The following is a 27516-nucleotide window of genomic DNA, read 5'->3' on the forward strand; positions in this document are numbered from 1 at the left end:
CCCAATTCGTTTGAAGAAAATCCTACGGGGGAATTTTGCAACAGCTTCAGTCACTTGAGAGTTATGATCCGATAAGAGTAAGCGCACTAGGGTCGGGGGATCGTGAATCTTGTTCTCCTCGTGAGAGGTTTTATGAACCGATCTCTAAGATGGCTGTGCTGCTCACAAAAGAGCAGGACATGTCCCACCGACTCGGGTTTCTTTGAAGAGCACATGCAAAGTCTGTCAGCAAATAGAACTCCAAAGGTGCCTTCAGGTTCAAAAAGGTTGGGGACTCCTGGTTTGGCTTATTCAAATGCACCTTCCGGCAAACTATGGTTTTATTCCTGATTCCCTTCCAAACCAGCAGTATAAATCAGCGTCATACTATGATTAGCAATTCTTCTTTGGAAGGGAAAGGAGGTTTTTCTGGCATGCTCCAGCCATTGCTCAATACCAGTTACACAGGGGAGGAGAGAAACTGCGAGCATGGCTGTAGTGGCAAACGAAGGATTGGTATTATGTCTGTGTGGTCTCAGTGTTTCTCAAAACAGGGATGGAAAGGTACAGGAAACTAACAGGGGGAAGAAATGGTGACAGAGAGTTAGGGTGTAGTTGGATAGCAGGGTGTAGGGAAAGAAGAGGCACAGAGCAGTAAGAAACTGGATGGATATACCAGATGATTTGTGGACAAATCTGAATACAGCAGTTTAACAATGCTTTAGGACGCTTTGGGCTGATCCTGCGTTGAGCAGTGGGTTGGACTAGATGGCCTGTATAAGGTATCCCCTGTGCAAGCACCGAGTCATGTCTGACCCTTGGGGTGACGCCCTCTAGCGTTTTCATGGCAGACTCAATACGGGGTGGTTTGCCAGTGCCTTCCCCAATCATTACCGTTTACCCCCCAACAAGCTGGGTAGTCATTTTACCGACCTCGGAAGGATGGAAGGCTAAGTCAACCTTGAATTGGCTGCTGGGATTGAACACCCAGCCTCAGGGGCAAAGCTTTCAGAAGGATGCCTTACCACTCTGCACCACAAGAGGCTCTTAGATGGCCTGTATGGCCCCTTCCAACTCTATTATTCTATGATTCTATAATGCACCTCTGGAGATTGCATGTTGATGAGATTTTCCTATCAGCTGAACAATGTCCTAGCAGACCATAATGGGTTCACACCAGTTTCTAAATATTACCAATTTTATGACAAATTCATGATGTTTTCTCATTTTTTGGGGTACTGAATAACCTGTCTGTCTTAGATAGGGTCAAAAAGGCTTGGTGTAGTGGTTAAGAGTGGTGGCCACTAATCTGGAGTGCCGTGTTTGATTCACCGCTCCTCCACATGAAGCCAGCTGGGTGACCTTGGATTAGTCACAGTCTTGTTAGAGCTGTTCTCACAGAGCAATTCTGTCAGCCCCACCTACCTCACAGGGTGTCTGTTGTGGGGAGAGGAAGGGAAGGAGACTATAGGCTGCTTTGAGACTCCTTTGGGCAGTGAAAAGCAGGGTATAAAAACCAACTCTTCTTCTTCTTGACTGTGATGAAAGTGTGTACTTAAATAAGTCTATTAGTCTTTAAGGTGCCCTGAGATTCCTTTGCTTAGCTGAAAGACTGTTTCTACCTGCTTTAAACCGCAACTTATCCTGACTGGGTTGCACAACCTAACTCCACCAGTAAGCATAGCCAGCAATCTGTCATTTGGGAGGAGGGGGGAATCTTTTGATCATATTCTATTGGGTGTCATGTTAACAGCAGACTGAACATCTTTACCGCAGATTTCCACTTTAATCACCCACACCTAACAAGCGGTTTCATGTGATTTGAAAACCTGCATTTCTCACATTCTGAAAATCCATTAATGCAGTATCAGACACTGCCTCTGTCCCCCCCCCCCCCACATAGAAATAGCATGACTATAAGCATTTAATTTTAAATATATATTTTCTCACCTGGTATAAACAAACAGCGTCCCTTCCACATCCGTCTTCTCCTAAAATCAAATTAATATGCAGGTTGAAAGATAGTTACAAACAAGCAGCGAAAGTCAAAGTAACATACATGGAGTATTCAGATTATGGAAGAAATATTTTGGGGGCATAAAAGTACACATCAAAAAGACAACAGCAACTTTGTAGGCCTTGTTTGCTTAACAAACACTGGAGGCTGCCATCATTTGTGGAAGTCTCTAGACCAGGGGTAGTCAAACTGCGGCCCTCCAGATGTCCATGGACTACAATTCCCAGGAGCCCCTGCCAGCATGGCAGGGGCTCCTGGGAATTGTAGTCCATGGACATCTGGAGGGCCGCAGTTTGACTACACCTGCTCTAGACTGAAGGGCAGGCTCCTCCTTCACCTTGAAGTGGAATGCACCAGGGATGGTGGGAAGAGAAACCCAAGAATACCAGAGTGGCCTTCTCCCCCTTGAGACAGGTAGGCAGTTTATAGGAAGGCGACTGTAAGCCGTTTTGAGCCTCCTTCGGGTAGGGAAAAGCGGCATATAAGAACCAACTCTTCTTCTTCTTCTATTTTAACATTGAGAACTGGTTCTGGAAGTCTTGATCAGCAGAAGGTTAGGGTGTTTGTGTGTGAAGGGCTATCAAATTGCTTCTGACTTATGGCCATCCTATGCATTAACAACCTCCAAAATAACCTATTATTAACAGCCTTGCTCAGATCTTGCAGACTGAGGGCCGTGGTTTCCTTTATTGAGTCAATCCATCTAAACGTTGGGTCTTCCTCTCCTGCTGCCTTAAACTTTTCCTAGGATTACTTCTCATAGCAGATTCAAAGTATGATAGCCTCTGTTTACTCCTTTTAGTGTCTAGGGAGAGTTCATGCTTGATTTGATATAGAATCCCCTGATTTGTCTTTTTGGTGACAGGTAAGGTCAGATTCATTTTAGCTGAGCAGAACCTAAAACAGCACCAGATAGGCAATGCAAAAACAAAAGTTTATTTTGCAGGATATCTTTTGGGTTGGAATCAGCAGCCGAGATCTCGCGGAGAACAGGGAACTAAAAGTACCTAAATACAGAGTGCTGATGTTTGAGAATGGATAAAAATGGAAAGGAACATAACTCTAATTAAATTGCTCAGGAAATGGCTAGAGCTGCTGCAATTAAACTTAACAAACCAAAATGAAAATTCAGAATTCAGCACATAGCAGATTTAGATTTTAGGTGAGCAACTAATTGAAAAATGACATCGTTATTCTATTGGCCTCTACTTTGCAAATGGACTCCACCAAAAAGTGATTAGGAATGGTGAATTTTGTGAGAAAATTCATGCCAAGCTTGACAAATCCCATACAAGTCATCCTAGAAAATATCGAACCATGGCCATAGCTAAGAAAAAGCCTGGCAAATGTTCCTTCAAGGATTCAGAGACTCCTTTTTACAGCTTTAGCTGTATTTCCTTACTACTGCAAAAAGCCAGGAAAAGATCTAACAGTAACAGGGACATTACTCTACCAGGATATTTGAAAGGACTGTTAGAGAAAATGATGATGAATGTGACATTATCTATGTCAACTGATAAACCAAACTGTCCAGTATCAGAAAAATGTGCAGTTTCTTTAAAGTCCTGCCACAATAAACGACATCACGCTACAGCAACTGATCAATATATCACACTAGACCAGTGAAAGATTCAAACTTGCCCCATATTTTCAATTTAACACAGAGCTTTTGTTCACAGATTGACAATCCCCAAAGTATTGCAAAATGACTTGCCTCAGATACATGAAGCCCCTCTGGGCACTGAAAAGCATGAAAGACAGAGCCAGAGATGTGATTCATTGGTTTCAGAGGCATTTCCACGTTGAGACAGCAAAATAACATAAATTGTGTCAAAAAATACTACAGCACAAGCAATGGAAAGAATGTCTTGAGTAACCAGTGGCAGAGCATACATGTTTTGAATTCAGAAGGTGCCCTGAATAATCTTTAGCATCTCCACTTCAAAAGATGTCTGGCAGCTGGTGTTAAGGAAAGAAAAGTCTGTCCCCAAGTACTGAGCTTGATAGACCACTTTGTTTATATAACTATGGGGAATAAGGCAGATAGCACAAAAACTACCAGAACAATGGCAGGGAGTACCTGTTGGCCTTAGGCTGCATTGAAATGGCAACAGTTTTGTGTAGATCTCACTGCTATTGCAGTGATAACAGTGCTTCCACATAGAAATTTTCTACACACTTTTCTTGATTCAGTCCAAGGTTGCTGTCATTTTTCCCCATGCCACTGGGGGCTTATTTGAATCAATAATATCAATTATAATATAACCTTTTAAAGCTCTGCATTGGTAGTAGGGGGGGGGGGAGACAGCCATAGAGGACAGAGAGATGATGCTGCTGTAGCGGGTCCTTAATAACACAAACTTTCTCATCCAAATGCGTTTGGGACTGTGATTGCTACCAACCACTCATATCAAACCAGGTTTGGGAAAGATGGGAGCAAAGCAGGGGGAAGCCTAGAAAGTGCATTGCTAGAGAGCAACTTTGAATGTTGTTAACCTCCAGGGTAAAGGAACAAGTTCTTCCAGAATGACAACTGATCCTCAGAAGCTGCCATTTCCTCCAAGGAAATGAAACACTGTGGTCTGGGTATCAGTTCTGATTCCAGAACTCTGGGCTTTGAGTTTGGTAACCCCAAGACCAGTATTTAAAAAAGACAGTCAGAGTAATTCAGCAGTGGAATAGGCTGCCTAAGGAGGTGGTGAGCTCCCCCTCACTGGCAGTCTTCAAGTAAAGGTTGGATACACACTTTTCTTGGATGCTTTAGGATGCTTTGGGCTGATCCTGCGTTGAGCAGGGGGTTGGACTAGATGGCCTGTGTGGCCCCTTCCAACTCTATGATTCTGTGATTCTATGATTCTATATGGCAGGGGTATTCAAACTTCGGCCCTCCAGATGTCCATGGACTACAATTCCCATGAGCCCCTGCCAGCATTCGCTGGCAGGGGCTCCTGGGAATTGTAGTCCATGGACATCTGGAGGGCCGCAGTTTGACTACCCCTGCTATATGGGGTCCAAATTGAATATTTTGCTGTACACCTGTTGAATGTAACCTAAGGTCGACTCCACTTCCATCCAAAGAAAAACATGCTTTGCACACTGTGCGTGGACTGCACGCGCACTCGCAGCTTGTGTGAACTCCAAGCCCACGTGTCCTCTAAATACGGCTTTCACTTTCTAGCACTTCTGGACAGGAGACTCCCTTCCTTCCAGCGAGGTCAATGCCCTCGAAAGCCTTGCCTGAAGTTGAGGATGAGCCAGAGAGAAGGGGAGGGACACAGACCCACACCCCACTTAGCTAGGGCTCCAGTTGCCTCTCTCTCCTTAAGCACCGATGCAGGAGACCAGACTGAAAAGCACAGCAAGAGCCTCCAACCGAGATCCCTGGGAATTACCACTTGCACTTGCAAGACGAATCCCCCCCCCCCGATGCCCCTGCATTGCAATATTTACGGTACAGGGGGATGACGCTCCTGCTTTAAAGAGACAGCGACGCCGTTTCGCCCTCTCCCGTTCCGGCAGCACCCCACCTCCCCCCGCCACCCCGGGACGACACGCGCTCACGCACCCACTCGTTGGCCCGGTGCCCAAACGTGTAGAGCGCCACCTGGCTGGCCACGTCCAGGATACCGCTGATATAGGGGTCGTGCCGCTGCAGGGCCGCCAGGCTGATGTCCAGCCCCTTGCCCAGCGGGGCGGCCCCAGCCACCGCCGCAGCCATCTTGCCTCGGAGAAAACAACCCTCCCGACGGGGGGCAGGCGTGGCTAATCCACCGCCGAATGGGGAGATGCGGCGCGCCTGCCTTCTTTCCGGGACTCGCCGCGGAGCGGGAAAGAGCCAGCCGTCGCAATCGAGCGCCGAGTCGCGGGAGCGGGCAGCCGTTGCTATGGGCAACGGGTCAGGTCCTGAGCCGGGGCCTGCTCTCGGGTTCCTCCTCCCGCGCGCCGCGTTCATTATGAGTGAGGGGGTGGAGACGTGCCATGCTCGAAGCAATGCACCGAGCTTGCCCACAACGCCGGTTTCCTGCAGTCGGTCGGATGCATCAAGAACGCGTGTGAAAATACTAAAACAAAAACACACCCACAACTGTTTAGGGGTGCCATTTTCCAGGTGGGACCTGGGGAAGCCCGGAATTGCAGTTCGTCTCCAGACTACGGAGATCAATTCTCTTGGAGGAAATGGCCGTTTAGAAAGTGGACTGTAGGGCAGGGGTAGTCAACCTGTGGTCCTCCAGATGTGAATGGACTACAATTCCCATGAGCCCCTGCCAGCAAACCCTGGCAGGGGCTCATGGGAATTGTAGTCCATTCACATCTGGAGGACCACAGGTTGACTACCCCTGCTGTAGGGCATTAAACCCCATTGAGGTCCCCGCTCCCCAAGCCCAGCCCTCTGCAGGCTCCACCCCCCCCCCAATCTCCAGGTTTTCCCCAGCCTGGAGCTGGCAACCGTATATATTGCAGAGTTTGCTAATCGCTGACGCATTTAGGAATGCAGAGCAAGAAGTCTAAGCGCAGGTTTCTACGTTACACAAATGATTTAAGTACTTGTGAAGCGAGTGGATAAAATCGTGGCAGGCAGACTCAGTGCTGGCTAAGAGCCTCCTGCTGCTGCATCACATATATTTCCACACTGACTTGGCAGCTTTATTCTACCAATATAGTTCTACTTCATCTGTAGTAGTAATATCTACCAAGCAACTTCCTTTTCTCACTAACCTTGTGAAAGGGGCATGTATATTGCAGGGATGCCAACCTCCATGTGGTGGCTGGATATCTCAGAATTCTGTCTGATCTCCAGGCTACAGCAGTCAGTTCCCTTGGAGAAAATGGTTGCTTTGGCTAGGGTTGCCAGAACCTCACCCCCAAGGAGGGCCTAATCCTCAGACACCCCTTTGGGCTATGTTCCTTCCCAAGTAAGGCAGTCTCAATTACAAAACAGAGGTTGGTTATCCCACCCTTCCTGGAAGCTAAGCTGCCACCATCTCTGAACTGTTACCTAGCCACACAAAACCCAGAGGCAGTTTTGGGGTTTGGAGCACAGGTGTATGCTGCGGCAAGTGAGACTCCTCAAGTTGCTACTTAATGGTAAAAAATTACTTTGTGCAACCATTTACCATACAAGACCTTATCTGATGAAGAATTCGAAACAGAGACATGCTCTGGAAACTCTGTCCTTGCTTTTTTTTTACAAAGTTTATCAGAATAAAAGAAGAGACTTTTCCCTGCATAAAGTTTCCCTGCTTTAACTTTATTTCATGTTTAATGTATAGAAGAAAATGTTCTTATATGCTGCTTTTCTGTATCAGAAGGAGTCTCAAAGCAGCTTACAAATTTACAATCGCCTTCCATTCCTCTCCCCACAACAAATACCCTGTGAGATAGGTGTTTTTATTACATTCAAGAAAAAGACAAGTATTTAAAATATTTTTATTAAATGTGCACAAAACAAGTTTAATACTAGCAGTGAATGAAAACAAGAAAAGTAATATTTCTAAGCACAAATACTCACAAGCAAAGATTACAAGTTGAGTTGCAACATCCAGACAGCAAAAGTGGAGGTTCAAATGGTCAGACCCACAGAATCCAAAGAAACAGAGTTGCAGCAAAAGAAGAGGTCAAGATGAAAGGGTTAGACAATGCCTGAAACAAAATGGGATTCTTTATCGAAAAGTCCCCACATGGGGCTTCTTAAGTAAAACCAATCAAATTCATATGCCAGTTAAAATTAGGGCCAATGATATGCTGGGCACCAGGGTGGCAAGAAGAATAATGACCAATCAATGTTGACCAAAAAAAGATGACCTCATGGTGACCATACTAACAGGGTCAATGTCTCAAAACACTAATTGACACCTGGAGAAGGGAAGACCTTATCTACCTAGGAGAATACACATTAAAAATCCGATACACAGGGAGATTCAGACTTGTAAATACAGAGAGGATAGACTCTTGACTTTTAACTGTTTTCATGTGGCTCAGTACTCAGACCTTGCTATCAAACACCCAGTCCCTTCCTGGCTGTCCTTCCTGTTTGTACATCTTGATTGAAATTGCAAGCTCAGGTAGCCTTAGAATGGAAAAGTGGCCATTTGGCTGTTTGGTCAACTTATTGTTTGCTGCCCTGCGTAGAGTGGTCATCAAAAAACCCCACATGATTGATTCATCCATGTTTCAACCCACACCAGGGCATTCAACAGTTTTTAAGTGGATTGATTCCCTGAGGCAGTTTGTGATCACCTTTCAGACTGAGGGTCCTTCCCTTTCTGTCTCTTTCTATCATTTGAATTACACAGTTAAAGGATAATGTCATATAATGGGTCAATCTATAATGCTGCAGTTATTGAATAACCATTCCTGCAGATGGGGGGGATGGATTCTGAAGGAATACATGCATTAGTTTATTTGCATCTATGTGTGTAACAGTGCCCTCTCGTGGAATGTTCCCAAGTATTCTGCCTTCCCTTTTATGCTGCAGCTGTGCTTGTCAAAAACTTCTCCATCCTGCTTTTGTGTAATTCTATTAGCAAAGCTGTTTGCTGACTGGTTAACTACATTTATTATAAACTCCCATAGCATTGTTGTAATTTATATTTATTATATGAGGGTTTGGCCATGCTAGACCCAACAAATATGAATCACAGCAGACCATTGTAGTGATTATAGTGATACTTTTAGCAGGACTGAACAGTCACCTGTGGCAAATTCACCAGGCATTCAGTCAGAATATGATTACTGCTCCCTGCTTCTGACTGCACAGAGAGGGTGTTGCAATCTCTTGAAAAATCAAAGAAAAGATAGCTCTTATGCAAACATGAATCACCTGCTGTGCAAGTAATCATGAGCTATACCTTTCTATTATTATTATATTTGTAAACTGCCTTTCCCCCATGGGGCTCCAAGTAGTTTACAAAATACTAAAAATACATGCATACTTGATTAATAACATTTACATTCTAAACATTAATCACTAAAAACCTATTATTTACCTGGCAACTACTTTTAACTGCCTATTCTATCCTCGCTTCTGCCATCTTTCCCTTTCCCCACTTGCTGATTATATAGGTACTTCAGTGGCATGGGTGAGAGTGGAATAAGAAAGAACTGCAGGGATGAGTGAGTGGCCCTTTCAGTAGATTGCCCTGGCCTGAATCATAGGCCTGGTGGAAAATTACCGCCTTGCATGCCCTCTGGAGCTCTAATAGCTCCATCAGGCCCCTAGTCTCAGGGGGCAGCTCATTCCACGAGGGCTGGTTCTCCACTTACTTTTTATCCCCGTTGTCAATCTTGCTGAATTCAGATCGATTTGAACCCAGGTCTTCCTCCTTCCTTTCCCTCGAATTAACACGGACTGTGCTCTACATTTGTATGGCTCCTCTCTCCTTCCCGCTTGATTGGTGAAGCTCAGGGGGAGGGGAGTGGTGGTCGCAAAGCTCCATCTGGCACTGAAGTAGCACAAGATTGGAGAGGGGTTTATTTCTTGGCATTTCATCTACAGCCAAAGCAAGTGGGGGGGGGGGAATGAGGATGCTTGTTTATTTTTCTTTCACTGAGCAAGCAAGGGGGGGAGAATGGAGTGGGGGAGCGACAATCAGAAAGACAAATCCTGGCACATAGAAGTGTGGGCTTTGGAGCACAGTCACTTTAGAAGTGAGGGCTAAAATAAGTCTTGTAAGGGAATGGCAACAGGGAACCAGGCAATCTTTGAACTGACACCCTGACCAACCAGCGACAGACTGCTTCCCTACATCAGCGTTGGAAGCACCAGGGAGGAAGTTAATCCGGCAAAATGCAGAACGTCTACATTTAATACTCGGGCTGTCAGAGCCGTTTCCTCAAATGTAGTGACTTATATCCGCACCTGGATATTGCGGGGGGGGGGAGGTAGTATCACCACGGATACATCATAGACATTGCAGAAGGAAAATTTAAAGCGCTAAATATCAGAATGGAAATCGAATAACATGTAGATGAGTTTTTAAATTCAGGATCACTGGGGATAAAAAGCCCAGGGCAGATTCAGCCCAGGTTAGAGCCATGGCTGAAAACTAAATTGAAATCAATGGGCTTAGAAGGTGTAACTCTGTATAGGAATGTGCTGTAGTTTCTAGTAAAACTTAAGCATACAACACTGTCATCAAAAGCAGAGTTAAATCTTTCTATAACTCCACTTGGCAAGGCACTGTGAAATCTTGTTTTCAAAAAATATACTAACACTCCTATAGATCTGCGGACTGCATGCTGGCTATGAACCAAAGAACTATTTCAGGATAACGTAAGCACCTATGTACACCCAGTGAAATTTTGGATAGTGCACAAATCATGTTTAATCTCTACCTCAAAAATCGGTTTGCCAACTCCCGAGCGCCAAATATTAGTTGCATGATGATTATTCAGACCGTGGCAATTATCTTTGCTGCTTATTCCACTCTGGTTCTTCAGGATTTTGTGCCACTTCAAGTTGTGCGTGGAGAAAAAGCCTCATGCGCCCTTCTAGAAGCAGAACAGCATGATAATGGTATAACTGTCAAAGGCATTTATTTGAAAAATGTCACAACATCGTTGATTACAAAGGGATGCGAGCCCTCTTATGTCCAGGGTTTTGGAACTTTCAAAAAAAAAATTAATTCTGTAAAAGAATATCTGTTTATCTATTGCACCATGAGGATTTTCTCCCCAGCCCATTACTAATATCTCACAATATTTCAACACTGTTTTCATTGTTCACTGAGAGTTGTGTGACCTCCTTCCATGCCACAACAACAGTATGACTCATTTAAGAAGCACGAGCATGTAGACAGAATATTCCAGTCACTCGTCTGCTGAGTTTTCTAGGGAAGGAGTCATAGCTAAGTGGCAGAGCATCTTCTTGGCATGCAGAAGGTCCCAGGTTCTGTCCCTGACATCTCAGGACCAGGTTAGAAGTGATATGAGTCTTGAGTTCAAACTTCCACTCTGCCTTAATTGACCCTTGAGTCTGATACCAGCCTACCCTGCAGGGTGCAGAGTGGGAGCAGCACTACCTCTGCTGTTTTGAGCTCATTAGGGGAAGGGTAGAATAAAAATTAAGAAAATATCCTAATTTCTTGTTGGCCCTCTCAGCAGCAAAATATCTTGCAATGGGCCTGAGAGCTTGCAAAGCAAAATACTGCAGGTTTCAGGGAAAGCATCTATATTTTTCTATGATTTTGGTCCACCGCCTTATTATGTAACATTGCTACAAAAGAGCAACCTGGAACATAATGCTTCTGCAGCTGAGTGCTACCAGTGATGCAGCAGAACTTAGATCCCAAGAAAACTCTGATTGTACAATCCTTTTTCAGTCGAACCTTTTCTGTCTTCCTGGATGCTGCACAGTCTTTTTGGAATAAAATTAATTTTGTTCCATTTTGGGGAAGGTGGGTTTCTTTTTTCTCTTCTTTCTTTTTTTTGCTTCATCTTTGGTTCCTAAGTGGTAGGGTTTTCCCACATAACCATCACAGTCTGGCCTTGTAAAAGAAGTGTAGCATATAAAAAATGCATGAAGACCACCATGTCTTCAGATAAAACAAAGCTACACTAGTTAAGAATTCAGAAAAAGAAAACGGAAAAAGAAATATTACATCTCACACAAGTGGTGAAGGGATACATGTAGGCAAATAGGACATTGCAGAAGATTGGTTTTACTGCTATGTAAGGTTGCCAGCTCTGGGTTGGGAGATACCTGGATGGGTATGGGGCCAAAAGTGGGTGGGATTTGGGGTGGATCTGGGGGAGTGACCTCAGTGGAATGTAATGCTATGGAGTCTGCCCTCCAGATCAGCCATTTTCTCCAGGGGAACATAGAATAAAACAATTAAAATTAAAACAATTAAAATATCTAAAACAACACCTGCGTCCTTTACTGCCAATCCTCTTCCACGTTGCTCTCCCATGGTTGATGGCCACAATCCAGATGTGACAGCAGAGAGTGTAGGGAGGAGGGGGTGTTTGTTGGTAATGGAATTTGACAGGCTCCTTTTGGAGCAGGACTTTGGCCTGTCAACCCCATTGTCTTGCCAAAGAGGTGTCCAAACTTACCAGGATCTTACAACTGCAGTTTTCATAATGTGGAGGGAGTCTTTTGAAGAAGGCCTGGGCACTGGCTAGAGAAAAAGCCCATTTGCTTCCCCTTTCTGGCCCCATTGTTATAAGAGTGCTGATGATCTCTGGACAAGCTAGATTATTATCCTCTTCTCGCCTACATTTCAGCACCCCTTGGCTTGATTCTATGGGCCACTTGCCATTTGCTGGGTTGATTAATGGTCCGTGAAGCCATTGAAGCAACCAATTAAAAAATTGGCTTGCGCACCGTGCCATCTTTGAAAAATTCAAACTTTTCGAACTAGCCCCTAATCCTTTCTTGTTCCCTTCATTACCCTGGACCCATAGCTGGGCGGGGGGAGGGGTGTACTTACCAAGCAGATTGTTTTTTGTTTATTCTGTCACAGTGCCACGGAGACTTCCCATTTAGCAATGTTTTGTGGCCACATCAATGCGGGAGCTTTCGGCGTTCCGCAGGGCTTGCATGACGAAACTCTTCCGCCAGGTCTATGGTTGAGGCCTCCCTGCCTCTGGGATATTCCCTTATCTTACAAATCCATGCCCATGTCTCTCCAAATTTTGGAGACACACCAGTTAAGAAGAGCATTTCTAGTAGCTTGCTTAAACATCTTTGCCCCAAATGTCACCCGAGGTAGATTTTTGAAGATCCCTCCTCAGGAGAGATATTGTTTACATGGATGTAGTGTCCCTGACACGTTGCACCATATACTTCTGGTGTGTCCTAAGTTTGAAGTATTTCGTCGCCCGTTAGCTAATTATCTGAAGAAATTGAAATTCAGCTGTGTTAATGAGAAACACTGGATTAAAATGATACTAAATGTGAGGGACACAGCAACTATTATAAAAGTAGCAAAGTTTTTACTGGTAATTTTTAATGAAAATCTTTTACGATGGATTTTACATCTGAAACTGTTTGAAATTTTCATTTTACGCTTTGCAATTTTATGCCAATGAAGGTACTCTGAATCTGAATCTGGTTGAGGCCAGAGCATCAAAGATGAGAAGGGCCCCCTAGAAGAGATTGCCACCGGGCCAGATCATCACTGCCAGGTGGGGCCTGGAGATCTCCCAGAATTACAACTGATTTCCAGACTCGAACACTGCTCCCATCCTCCAGCTAGAATCCTAGAGTTGGAAGGGGCCAAAGAGGCCATGTAGTCAAAAATCCCTGCCTGATGCAGGATTAATCTAAAGCAGTGGTCCGCAACCTTTTTCAGGCTGAGGACTGGCAGCAGCGGAGAGGGTGATTGCCCAGCAGTGCATGCCGTCCATGCGCGGCACTCCTGCGAATGCGTGCATGCACGGCCAGTTCACACATGTGCATTTGTGCCATGCGCAGCCGCAAACGTGCATGCGCAGCCCAGCGGGGCACTGCAGAGGCAGGGAGCTGCGACCCAGTGCCAAGGCCTTCATGGCCCGCCACCGGGCCATGGCCCGGTGGTTGGGGACCACCGATCTAAAGCATCTATGAAGATTTTGTTACGTTGGCTACTTTCCCTCAATCATTAGTCCATCAAAGAAGCACCCTAAACCAAGTAAAACGATCCTTAATCTATTGGCAACATTATTAAAAATACCAGTAGACTATCTTGAAAAGAAAAAAAAAAGCTTGATTTCCTTTTCAAGCAGACAATGGTCATTTTGTGACCTCTTGGTGAGTATTGCAACAGTCATTCATAAAGGTGTGTTGCCGTATATACCTATAAGGGGCATGCTGAAAACCCGGAGTTTTCTTTTCACAGATGGTTTTAAATTATCTCCTCATTCAGGGACAAGGCCGAAGTGGGGGGGGGGGGAGATCTTTCTTTGCAAATGAATTGTGTAAAATAATTGTACTTCCAACTATGGGTGTATTTTTCTAACACGTAGGCTGACGTGGACAAACCTGGACCCATTCTGCACATGCTGGATAATGTGCTTTCAATGCACTTTAGAAGTAGATTATCCTGTTCTGCACAGAAAAATCCAGCTGCAGAAGTACACTGAAAGTGCATTATCTGACATGTGCAGAATGGGCCCTGGTTTATTTAGCAAAAAGGAAACAAAGCGAACAAAATAGAATAATTGACGATACTCCCTTTAAGGTGGCAAGTCCCAGCTTAGTAATATAGGGTTTGCAAGGCATGAGACACCTCTAGTTTTCATTCATGGTCTCCCACCGAAATACTAACCAGGGTCAATTCTGATTCCCTGCCAAGATCTGATGAGATTGGACTAGAAGAAGAAGAAGAGTTGGTTCTTATATACCGCTTTTCCCTACCCGAAGGAGGCTCAAAGCGGCTTACAGTTTCCTTCCCATTCCTCTCCCCACAACAGACACCCTGTGGGATGGGTGAGGCTGAGAGAGCCCTGATATCACTGCTCGGTCAGAACAGTTTTATCAGTGCCGTGGCGAGCCCAAGGTCACCCAGCTGGTTGCATGTGGGGGAGTGCAGAATCGAACCAGGCATGCCAGATTAGAAGTCCGCACTCCTAACCACAACACCAAACTATATTACCCAACACTCCCGGGCTACCCAGCTCATGGAAGGTTATGATAAAACCAGGCCAGTGGCCAAACCATGGCTCTTCAGCTGTCCATGGACACACTGCTGGCAGGGGTTCATGGTAATTGTAGTCCAGGGACATCTGGAAAGCCACCGTTTGGCCATCTTGACCTAGGTTATTTGCCCTACTTTTCCCCCCCTGACTGCAAACTGCTATCCATGTGAGTTCCTGAAAGATCAAAAAGTGGCAGAATGCCTAGAGGTTTTCTTCACACATTTTTTATTTGTATACCCAAATGTTTTATGTTTATACCTAAAAGTATAATTCATGCATGCATGTTGAATGTTTTTGAAACAAATGCATGTACCAGGGCATTCTGGTTGGCTGAGGTACACTCTTACGTGGGCGTACGATGGCAGACACACAATTCCTGTTATGCAATGCATGATGAAATCGCTCTCGCACGAATCTCGACGTTATACAGATGGTAGACTAAAACAATAAATCTCTGAACAGGATCACGTTAGAATTCGGGAAGGCTCTTTTTTTTTTGTATGCTCCCCGCGTAAAATGTTCTCTGCAAACAGTAAAATAGGTGGATTAGCACAGCTGAGAATTGTTGTTGTTATTATTGTTACTATTCATTCATTATGATCAGTGAGTTCGATATATTGTTCTGTTACGCTGTATGTGAACCGCCCTTAGCCTTGTGAGAAGACAGTATACAAATGCGATGGATGGATGGATGGATGGATGGACGGACGGACGGACGGACAGACAGACAGACACTAAACATGTGATCCTCAGTCTGCATTCTTAAGAGACACCCAAGGGTGCTGCCTTCATTCGAGGGTGCTGCCATGGATGACATTTTCCTCAATTAATACGAAAGAGAAAATTCCCTGGTCTACATGTACCATTGCCTTGACCTGGATAACCCAAGTTAGTAGATCGCATAAAATCTCAGATACTAAACCATGTTGGAACTGGTTGGTATTTGGGTGGGAGACCATCAAGGAAGTCCGAGGTTGCTACACAGAGGCAGGCAATGGCAAACCACCTCTGAACAACTCTTGCCTTGAACACTCTATGAGGTTGGCTGCAACTTGATGCTCTGAGTGCCTCTGGAGTGCTTGTCAGTGACTAGGGTTGCCCGCTCTGGGCTGGGAAATACCTGGAGACTTTGTGGGTGGAGCCAGGAGTGGGTGGGATTTGGGGCAGGGAGTGGCCTCAATGTTATAAAGCTATGGAATCCACCCTCCAAAGCAGCTGTTTTCTCCAGGGGAACTGATCTCTTTCATCTGGCGATGAGCTGTAATTCCAGGGGATCCCCAGGTCCTACCTGGGGACTGGCATCCCTATACTGTCACTCCTCTGCTGTCTGATTTTTTTTCTTTGTCATTTTCAAGAGAGACTGCAGCTTTGATATATTTACTGTCAGATGGAATCCGCAGGCGTACTGCCCTGCTTGTCCGCTGCCACCAGACATAAGGATTTCCTAAGGAGAAACTTCCACCTAAAGAGCACAAGGCTTCTCCCCCCCTCCCTTTTTTTGGGAGGGCTGCTCCTTGGCACACTGCCAACCCTTATGAGTGTCATTATCACTGCAATTTAATCCTGCAAAAAATAACTTTTGCTGGAATTGCAGAGAGCCTCTGTTGTCTTGACTGCAAAATAACTCGGGGGTGGGGGGATGATTGGAGGAGATCTCATCACCATCTCTTGATGCCTCTGTAATATGGGGTTGTGGGGGGGGGAGGAGTTGAAATTAAAATAACAGAATGGAAACTTTCAGAATACACGGTTGCTAGGAGGGGCCAGTTCCGGGTTGGGAAATACCTGGAAATTTGCATGGCGGAGCTGGAGAAGGGCAGGTTTCGGGGAGCTCAGCTCTCCTCTCCCCAAATTGCACCCTCCCCAAGCTCCCCCCACAAACCTCCAGGAACCTTCCAAACCAGAGGTGGCAACCCTACATTGCAAGACGATTCTCTAAATGGCTGTCTTGTTCCTAGATAACTGTCAGTCCTTTATATATCTTAAGCAGCAGTTGCAAGTTGATCTCAGGATTTGGGAGGGGGGAATTTCTTTGCCCTGGCACTGGCCTGGTGGAACACTCTCCTGAGTAAGATCAGGTCTTATTGTCTGCAGGACTTCAGACAGTTCCACAAGGCCTGTAAGACAGCTGTTCCACCAGGCCTATGGTTGAGGCCTGTAGAAATACCAGCAACAACTGGCCTTCCCATGTACACATCGATACACGGACAATATATAGCCCATTCCACCCCAGCACTTCTTTTCCCAGCACATAGATTTTTTTAAAAATTGTTTTATCGGGATTTATTCAAGAGCAGAGACCAGTCATGGCCATTGGATTGACATTGTAAGCCACCCTGAGCCCTCAAGAGGGCACAGAAACGTGAAAAATAAATAACATGAGAAATAGTGGCCAATATGTAATAGCTGCACACACAGAGAAGTTGTCCGTTGATGACACAGGCGTTAGGGAATGAACATATATCCACCAATGGGTTCTGTAGCCATATTTCCATATAGGTTAAATCAGAAGGCTCGGGGTGGGCTACAACATACAAACACTCACAATCTAAAAACAATTTATAGAGTTTAAAACAGGGGTAGTCAAACTGTGGCCCTCCAGATGTCCGTGGACTACAATTCCCAGGAGCCCCTGCCAGCATTTGCTGGCAGGGGCTCCTGGGAATTGTAGTCCACGGACATCTGGAGGGCCACAGTTTGACTACCCCTGGTTTAAAATATAATGTACAGGAGTGTTGTGGAAAACACACACAATAGAGTACCGTACGAGAAACTGTGTGTATCTTAAGAGCTCCTTCCAATGTTTCATTCCCCCCCCCCAACCCCATTTGTGCTTTGAAGCAAGGAGAAATTGGCTACAGACGTGCCTCCAAGTAATTGGCAGCCGAAGAGACGTGAGCAAAGCACATCTCTGGAGTTTTGCAGGGAATCTACGACATGCGGTATCTCTCCGACCAGCCCTCCCTGACAGAGATGCATGCCTCGGCCTCCCTTGTTAGCAGCTTCCCGTGCCCGTGTGTTTTCAGAACATGGAAGAAAACAGAATGCGACAGGACCCCTAACTCGAGCAAATAGATGGCTTTGTTTTGTTGGGTTTCGGTTTTAAAAATGGATACACTAATATGCCCGGCCCCACAGTACCCTGCCACAGAAGCATGATGAACTCGGTTGCCATGGAAATGGTTCTGAGTAGAAGAGCCATTCGAAGCTGTCTGAGAAGAACATTCAGGCTGGAGGCTGGTACGCATTTACCTGGGAGTCAGTCCTATTGAACACAGTGCAGCTGACTTCTGAGTAAACGTACACGAGATTGCACTGTTGATACAGCGCACCAGGAATAGCACAGTTAACACACCCGATGCAACATGAGAAATCTGTGAGGCATCGTGTTGAACTGAAGTGAGAGGTATCGTGTTGAAGTTAAGCAAGGTTCAGCCTGGAGAATAGGAGGTTGAGAGGGGACATGATAGCCCTCTTTAAGTATTTGAAAGTATTTGAAACTTGGAGGAGGGCAGGATGCTGTTCCCGTTGGCTGCAGAGGAAAGGACGCGCAGTAATGGGTTTAGACTACAAGTACAACGATATAGGCTAGATATCAGGAAAAAGTTTTTCACAGTCAGAGTAGTTCAGCAGTGGAATAGGCTGCCTAAGGAGGTGGTGAGCTCCCCCTCACTGGCAGTCTTCAAGCAAAGGTTGGATACACACTTTTCTTGGATGCTTTAGGATGTTCTGGGCTGATCCTGCGTTGAGCAGGGGGTTGGACTAGATGGCCTGTATGGTCCCTTCCAACTCTATGATTCTATGACTCTATTGTGTGCCCAGTTCTCTCTTTCCTCCATGTTTCACGAAGGCTTTAAAGGTCTGAGGTGACCAGAGAACAAAAGGGCCAATCATGTAGTAGCAAGGATAAAGTGTCAGAAGTCACCTGTTGTCTCCAAATAAAGTGTCATTTATTTATTTATTACATTTGTATACCGCCCACTCCTGAGGCTCAGGGCGGTTTACATAGAGCACAGAGAACTATACATTGAACTCAGTTTTGTCAATCAATTAAAATGAAATAGTGGTAACAATAACAATAACACAGTTATAGAGGATAGTAATCAACAGGTCCATGGTATAGGTTCGGTACATGGATTCCTAGGAGGGAGGTTCAGGGCCCTGTGGGTGTTGTTGGTTCTGGCTGACCTCAACCAAATGCTTGGTGGAAGAGCTCCCTTTTGCAGGCCCTGCAGAACTGTTTTAGTTCTGTCAGGGCCCTGATCTCCTCCGGGAGCTCATTCCATGGGTTGGGGGCCAGGTCAGAGAAGGCTCTGGCCCTGGTTGAGGTCAAGAGGACTTCCTTGGGTCAGGGATCACTAGCCAGTTGGAGGTGGCAGAGCGCAAAGCTCTTTGAGGGGCACAGGCAGAAAGGCAGTCCCTCAGATACACTGGTCCCTGACCGCTTATGGCCTTGAAGGTGATTACCAAAACCTTTAGCCTTATCCAGTATTCAACTGGTAGCCACTGCAGTTGGTGGAGGATGGGCCAGATGTGGGACCTCCATTAGCAAAGCAAACCTGCAAAGGTTCCCGAACCAATGAATTCCTGAAATTACTTATTTCTTTTTGACTTCCTTGGCTAGGGTTGCCAGCTTCGGGCTGGGAAGTACCTAGTGATGCGAGGGGTGGAGTGTGAAAGAGGGTTTGGGGGAAGGGATGGAACTTGGGTGAGGTATAAGGCCAAACAGTCCATCTTCCAAAGCCGCCATATTCTCCAGGCAAAGTGATCTTTGTCACCGGGAGATAACTTGCAATCCCAGGAGAGCTCCAGCCACTACCTGACAATGAATGGGTAACATTTACACTATTAATGCTATAATATTATTTTTAATTCTTTAAAGAACGTTCCTATACTAAGAAGTGGTTTTGTGACTAAAGGAATGCTTTGCGCAAATTGTTCCAATTAATTTAAGTTCCTGACACACACTGGCACCTGTTTGGGTTTCTCAGCCTCATCTACCTCACAGGGTGTCTGTTGTAGGGAGAGGAAAGGGAAGGTGAATGTAAGCCACTTTGAGACTCCTTCAGGTAGAGAAAAGCAGCATATAAGAACCTGCTACAGACACAGTAAGTGGACAAAGGGAGTAATTAGCTGTGAGAATGTGTCAGGATGCCTGCCCAAAGTCCAAATACCAGTTAGTCCAAACTCACAGTGTAGAATTTGAGGAGAGCTTCGAAACCTAGGCCAAAGTCCGAGACAGGCTAATCCCTTGAAAGTGCAGACTGCAATGTCAGTAACTAATGGACACATTGCTTCCAGGCAGCCACTTCCTTGAGAGCTTCTTTTAATAACATGCTCAGCACCTGCCAACCACCTCAGCCCGGCTCCTGCAACCACTTATCCTCATTGCTGATAAGGAGCCGGCACTGCTCAGCCAAGCTGGCACTGTGCCTTCTGTCCTGCAGCTCCCCTCTTATCTTTCTCCTATGTTGTTCCTGAGGCCCTGGTGACAGGAGAGCTGAACTGGCTGGCAGATGTCTCTTCATTGCCAGAGAGAGCCAGTTTGGTGTAGTGGTTCGGAATGTGGACTTCTAATCTGGCATGCCATGTTGCATTCCGCTCTCCCCCACATGCAGCCAGCTGGGTGACCTTGGGCTTGCCACAGCCCTGATAAAGCTGTTCTGACCGAACAGTGATATCAGGGTTCTCACAGCCTTAACCACCTCACAGGTTCTTTTTCCTCTTCCTCTTCCTCTTCCTCTTCCTCTTCCTCTTCCTCTTCCTCTTCCTCTTCCTCTTCCTCTTCCTCTTCCTCTTCCTCTTCCTCTCTTCCTCTTCCTCTTCCTTGTACTGTGACCTGGTGGTGGATCGGTGTCCAGATCCTCAAAGACTGCCTCGTCCTGCAGTGTCCCTGATACTGGCTGTGGTTTTGGGTCAGGTCTGGTGGCTGCCCCTTTCTCTGAAGAGTCCTCTTCATCACTTGACTGCTGGAGCTGGCTGGTCCGTGACATGGCTCATAGAACTGAATTCTGGGCCCTAAAAAAGAGGAATAGGTAACAGCAGGAGTAGTCAACCTGTGGTCCTCCAGATGTTCATGAACCACAATTCCCATGAGCCCCTGCCAGCGTTTGATGGCAGGGGCTCATTGGAATTGTAATCCATGAACTTCTGGAGGACCACAGGTTGACTACCCCTGAACAGCATAGAGGAGAATGAAGAGACCCAAGTAGATTAGGAGACATTTCTCAACTATGTGCTGTAGTCCTTTGTGTGGACGCAGAACTGCACTTAGTTAAAAACAAAAAAAAGATCGACTTGGGAAGAATTGGCAGACGGTGCATGGTGGCCACTTCCAGTATCAATATTAGCTATAGTCAAGTAAAGCATAGAGTCCAGCTCGAAAGGCATTTCGGAGTTCCTGATGCAGCTGAGGATACTGCAGCCAAAAACTCACACTCGGTGCACTGTAAATTTTACTGCTCTGAACAGCCACGCTCCAAAGGCCGTTCAGACTGTTAAATGAACACCTGCCTTCTGTCCCGTCTTGGGTCAGGAAAGAACAAGAGCCTGCAGAATTCACGCCTACCATGCTGTTCCCGGCTTTGCGTGAGTGGTGGTGGAGAACAGCATTGTGGTCCGTGAAGCAGAAGTGCCAAGACACCCCCTTTTATGCACATGCTTAAAAAAACCCTCCCTGACTGCAATGCTGCTCTTGAATGGCTTCCATTCAGGGGGTCCTGGCTCTCTCACAAAAACCTGTTTTAAGTCCTTAAGATCAGCCATTCTGAATGGAAGAAGAAGAAGAAGAAGAGTTGGTTCTTATATGCTGCTTTTCCCTACCTGAAGGAGGCTCAAAGCGGCTTACAGTCGCCTTCCCATTCCTCTCCCCACAACAGACACCCTGTAGGGTGGGTGAGGCTGAGAGAGCGCTGATATCACTGCCCGGTCAGAACAGTTTTATCAGTGCAATGGCGAGCCCGAGGTCACCCAGCTGGTTGCATGTGGGGGAGCGCAGAATTGAACCTGGCATGCCAGATTAGAAGTGGGCACTCCTAACCACTACAGCAAGCTGGCTCTCTGGGAGGCCCTGGCACATTTGAAGGAGGCTGAGGACTGGAAAATGTGAGAAGGGGAACCCCAAGGGTTTATGGGGGGCCCTGGTAACTGAACTGATGAAATGCCTTTTGTTAATGGTGTTACCCGCTCTGAGCCTCACAGAAGAGCGGGTTAGAAAAATAACGATTGATTATTTGTCGCATGTGACATCATTAATTAAAGTTCTACTGTCGAGGGAAAGAACAAGAAATCATGCAATCGGTCGAGAATGGCTGGTCTAGAAGCTCAGTGTGGCCACTTCCCTTAAAAACGATGGTACAAAACTGTGCCATAAAGTACCACAGAGCACAGCCTTCCCCGTTGCCACTTCCTGGTCAGAGTTAAGGCATGGGACTTCTTCCCGTGGTTGGTTCCCACGCAGGCCACCTGATCTCAGGCACCTTTCACTGAAAACAACAACTATATCCCCACTTCTTTTGAGAGCCAGTTTGGTGTAGTGGTTAGGAGTGCGGACTTCTAATCTGGCATGCCGGGTTCGATTCTGCGCTCCCCCACATGCAACCAGCTGGGTGACCTTGGCCTCACCACGGCACTGATAAAACTGTTCTGACTGAGCAGGAATATCAGGGCTCTCTCAGCCTCACCCACCCCACAGGGTATCTGTTGTGGGGAGAGGAATGGGAAGGCGACTGTAAGCCGCTTTGAGCCTCCTTCGGGTAGGGAAAAGCGGCATATAAGAACCAACTCTTCTTCTTCTTCTTCTTTCTGACACGCTCAGAAATACCCGTATTTGCCGGCGTATAAGACGACTGGGCATATAAGACGACCCCCCCAGCATTTCCACTCAAAATACAGTACTATGGGCCACTATGGGCAACTATGTCTATCCCAACTGAAGTGCACCTGCCGTATACGACGACCCCCCCCCCCACTTGGAGGCATGTTTTTCAGAAGAAAAAAGTAGTCTTATACGCCAGCAAATACTGTACATACAGCAGTAGTAACCTCGAATCACAACTAAGCATTCGTATCAGTTATGTTATCATATCCTGCAATCGTGCCAAGATTCGCTTTTTAAACACTGCATTGATTTCCGTGGGAGAATATCAAGGCTGCAATCCCATGCATTATTTCCTGAGAGGAAACTGCATTGAGGCCTAGGGATGCCAGCCTCCATGTGTAATCTGGGGATCCCCTAGAATTATAGCTCATCTTCAGACTACAGAGTTCAGTTCCCCTCGAGAAAATGGCTGCTTTGGAGGGTGGAGTCGATCGCATTGCATCCCACTGTCCTTCCTAGGCTCCGTCACCCAATCTGCAGGTGTTTCCCAGCCTGGATTTGACATCCTTGCCTCCCCACCCCCCACCGGTGGCTGGGAGAACCTGACAAATGGCAGGTTATAGTGGAAGAGCGATAGGGATGTGAGTGTCCTGCATAGTGCAGGGGGTTGGACTAGATGAAACCATGAGGTCCCTTGCGGCTCTATTATTCTATGATTCTAAGTCTATAGAATGGGATGTTCCAGGCTTGCCTGATCTGTCCAGATCTCAGGAGCTTGTTCGTATTTGGATGGGAGACCACCAAGGAATACTTGGGTTGCCACACAGAGGGAAGCAATGGGAAACTATCTCTGTTAAGGTTGGATACACACCTTTCTTGGATGCTTTAGGATGCTTAGGGCTGATCCTGCGTTGAGCAGGGGTTGGACTAGATGGCCTGTATGGCCCCTTCCAACTCTATGATTCTATGATTCTACTCTCTTGCCTTGAAAACCCTATGGAGTCAGTTCCGACTTGATGGCATCGAGCAGAGTGGAAATGGCTTCCAGGGAAAGAGGGAAGGGCATTTTCATTAGTGGTCCCTTCATTTTAGAAAGCCTTTTCCCAGGCCACTTTGTCTTTCTAGTGTAAAGTCCCACCTGAAGACCATTCAGTTTTGCTCAGGTCATTTGTTAATTTTTTTTTTTTGCTTCCCCCCTTTTTTTCCTTTGTGTCTGCGATTGATTTTTATATGTAACTGGCATTGATTCTGCCGCTAGCAATTGTAAGTTTTGCAAGCTAATATACATTAAAACATTTTGTTGGTTATTTATTGTGATTATTTTTAATGAGTTGATTTGATGTTAGCCATTCTGGAAGGTTTATCTAAAGACTAGTGGGGTAAATATTTGTAATAAAGAAATTAAAGGAACATTTATAAGAACTGGTTGTAAATCTATTGAAATCAATAGGCTCTAAAAGAACTTAATGTTTGGTTTTGGCACGTGTGATTCAGCGGAAGCCCACAATTAGGTCACTGGAACGAGAGTGGAAGTCCTTGTGGTTTTTGCTTCCGACTACCTAACATTATACAAGGATCTTTTGACAAACTCTGCATTGTCTTAATCGTGTCTATTTCTTAAACTAAAAAGTCAATAATGTAACGTGTTCAGACCGAGAAAGAAAAAAACACATATCTGAGACTTTCAGATGAGAACAGGGTAAAATAAAATATATTTAAGTTCTTCAAGACGGAGCTCTTTCACCAGGCTTCGTTCATTCATTTATCCAGGGGTAGCCAAACTGAGGCCCTCCAGATGTCCATGGACTATGATTCCCATAAGCCCCTGCCAGCATTCGCTGGCAGGGGCTCATGGGAATTGTAGTCCATGAACATCTGGAGGGCCACTGACTACCCCTGGTTTATACAGTCGCAGACCAGGATATACAAATTAGACATAATAAAACATTAAGATTTCAAAACATGTTGGGGGGTGTGGGGAATAAAATTAGTCATTATTAAAAAGTTCAAGGTGTTCGGTTTCCTTCCGATGGGCTTGAATCGCGTAGGCACAAAATATCACTCTCTGCAGAGACCCTTGAGGCTTGTCACCCATGAAAAAATCTTTGATCCAATCGTTTTTTGTTTGGCGGGACCTCCCTTCCAAAAGGGGGCAGATAAGCTTGTTATGAGCTGTAGTACAGAGGAGGAAATAAAAGTTGTTCCATAGAGTTCACCTCCTTTAGTGCAGTGGTCCCCAACCCCTGGTCCGGGGACCGGTACTGGTCCGTAGATCAGTCGATACCGGGCCTCGGGGGCTGCCTTGCCACTCTGCCACCAGCTCACCTTTGGTGTTTTCCAGCGGCCGCCATGGCTGGGGCTCCTCCTCGGCGTGGCACTGCGCGGATGCTGCTGGCAGTGCCCCCCTGTGGGCGGCGGGAAAGCAAGTGGAGCAGGGGCTCAGGCGGCAGCGCTGTCCCTTAGCAAAAGACTACCCCCCCCCCCCGGGCCTCAGTAAAATTGTCAAGCGTTGACCGGTCCCCGGCGATAAAAAGGTTGGGGACCACTGCTTTAGTGGACAGGTGCACAATCTCTCTGAGACTGATATTCTTTAATATCTGGCCAACTTGAAGTGCTATGGGCATGGCCAAACATCTTGCTAATGTTAGTGCTCTCCTGTATTTGTTGATGTCAACTGATGAGAGGTAGGCAGCTGGTTTTAATAGGTATCTTGTGGATGGCGATGAGAGAAAGGCTGGAGCATGTGCTAAGTCCATTTGTCTTTCAGGATCTTGTATTTCTTTGCCTGAGAGCTCCCTTTGCCTGATCTTCCTCCATTCTGAATAGGTCATTTTAGGAGAAGCTCAGGCTTGCAAGTTTGGTCTCAGTGGTTTTACACCAACTTGATAGGAAGGGGGTCCTGACGGGTCAGAGGAAGAAGCCCTTGGGCTCTGAGATTTATTTTGAGCCAAAGATATAGGGACATGAGACTGATCCTTGCCTCGACTCTTAACATGCCAGTTTCGAGTTGTATCATGGCATTCGAGATGCATCTCGGTGTTTGGACTTCTGCCAGGCTTTTGGTTGAGGCCAGACTGAGAGAAGATCTTGCCCCTCCTCTGGTGTCTCCTTCTAGTAACACCATCCCTGGAGACTAGGCAGACTGGGGGACAGAGGGTAGGAGAGGGTTTGGCTACTGTTCGTTATAGGAGTGGGGTTTGTGGGAGTTTTATGCAATTTTAATGTATTTTATTGTATCATCTGTTGTTAGCTGCCGTGAGCTGGCAAGCCAGGAGCGGTGGCCTATAAGTATAACAAACAAATAAATAATGCTCATCTTGATTTTTTATCAATAAACTTAAGTGTGTGACTACTGTTTATTTATTTAGAGTTGGCAGCCATCAAGTAGGGCCTGGAAACATCCCAGAATTACAGCTGATCTCCGGATGTCAGAGATTAAATCCCCGGGAGAAAACGGTTGCTTTGGAGGGGACGACGACTATATGTCATTATAGATTAATGGACTGAAAGGTAAAGGTATCCCCTGTGCAAGCACCGAGTCGTGTCTGACCCTTGAGGTGATGCCCTCTAGCGTTTTCATGGCAGACTCAATACGGAGTGGTTTGCCAGTGCCTTCCCCAGTCATTACCGTTTACCCCCAGGAAGCTGGGTACTTATTTTACCAACCTTGGAAGGATGGAAGGCTGAGTCAACCCTGAGCTGGCTGCTGGGATTGAACTCCCAGCCTCATGGTCAGAGCTTCAGACAGCATGTCGGCTGCTTTACCACCCTGTGCCACAAGAGGCTCTATATTAGTGGACTAAAGTCCCACTAATCATCCAGGAATTTCCTCACAGAGTTGCCAACCTTAACTTCTATCCTACCTTTCTTCAAGGAACAGGACAGTAGGTGGTGTACAGGGTAGATTATAACCATAATGCCAAAAAAGAAAGAAAAGAATAAGACAAAACAAGAAGAAGAAAATCAATAACAACCACAGTCATCTGGCTGTTCAGCTTAAATACCTTAAAATGCTGTCTCAGATAATTCAATCTTGAAGCACTTGCTGAAAACCAGAAAGGTAGGCACACCTAAGTGAACAGTAATAGCATGTAATTTGCTTTCAGCACCAAGATTTTGGAGAAGAAGAAGGGAAAACTATCAGCAAATGCATTAAAATATATTTTATGGCTGTTTCTGTGTCTCCCATGAGAACGTATGCAGCTGAGGGATGAAGAAGCATCATTTTTAGGGATCATCGTAGCTAAAGTGTATCCCACGCGGCTAGGGGAGATTGTTTATGATCAGGGCTAACTGGGGGCGGGTGGGGGGCAGCAATTTCCTGACTCACCAGCCAGCTGCCTGCCGGAGATATACTCCAATCAGCGGGGAAGGCAGGAAATGGAGCAAACTTCTACTTCTTAAAAAGGCACCAAACACAAGTGACAACGTCTTCAGGACAAAAGTCACAGCAGTAAAGAAGTCTGCTTCTTCCCTTCCTTTTCCCAGAATGCCACTTGATTACGTATGCTGCTTGGCAGTAGCATATAAACAATCAAACTCGAGACCTACAGCGACTGTTACTACCTTCACTAGCCGCTCCCCAGGGCATTCCTCAAAACAGCTTGGCAGGCTGCATATCCTAGTTTCCAAACCCTCATGTCTGGAATTCAGCTTATATAGGGAAAAAAGCAATCTGCCAAGAGTTTGAGAAGGCTTATACAACATACATGACTTGGTGTAAGGCATATTCTGAATCCTGCTCCGGTCTGTTCAGTGGAGTTTACTCCCAGGGCAGTGTTCTCAGGCTTCCACTACAGGCCTGTTATTTCTGAAGACATCAAGTGCAGAGGGGTCAGGGGGTGGCCACACGATTGCATTATTTGTTTATTTATTTTGTAAAATTTATATCCTGCTTTTCCACCCTCTCAAGGGTCAGGAAGGCAGCTAACATATTTAAACAAACATCATAAAAATCTCATTTGAAAACCTGACTCGTTTCTACCTAGTTCAACATGTTGTGTTTAAATGCTCATGAGTCACGTAGCGCCTTACTACATGCCGTGGATTCAGGTAAAAAGTGAACCAAACTCCTATGAGT

General features: G+C 46.0%; 2 protein-coding genes across 38 annotated transcripts in view; one reads left to right on the plus strand and one right to left on the minus strand.

Annotated features, from left to right (window-relative positions):
- Positions 1-5749, minus strand: part of DCP1B (decapping mRNA 1B) — a 46871-nt gene extending 41122 nt beyond the window's left edge. For 4 of the 7 annotated variants that reach the window (XR_013231422.1, XM_077340088.1, XM_077340087.1 and 1 more), the window contains exons 1-2: positions 5562-5748; positions 1930-1970 (exon numbers count right to left, since the gene is read on the minus strand). Coding sequence is in view for 5 of the 7 variants with exons in the window: in XM_077340088.1 (XP_077196203.1) it covers positions 1930-1970; positions 5562-5714 (194 nt within the window). In the remaining 2 variants the exon portion in view is untranslated. Of the gene's footprint in view, positions 1-1929; positions 1971-5561 lie in introns of those variants that run through there. The other 3 variants (XM_077340084.1, XM_077340089.1, XM_077340085.1) reach the window with 2 other exon arrangements.
- Positions 1-27516, plus strand: part of CACNA1C (calcium voltage-gated channel subunit alpha1 C) — a 611497-nt gene that overhangs the window by 11721 nt on the left and 572260 nt on the right. The gene's annotated exons all lie outside the window — the stretch shown is intronic.

The sequence above is a fragment of the Paroedura picta genome, chromosome 5, assembly GCF_049243985.1.
Source record: "Paroedura picta isolate Pp20150507F chromosome 5, Ppicta_v3.0, whole genome shotgun sequence".
In the NCBI taxonomy this organism is placed as follows: domain Eukaryota; kingdom Metazoa; phylum Chordata; class Lepidosauria; order Squamata; family Gekkonidae; genus Paroedura; species Paroedura picta.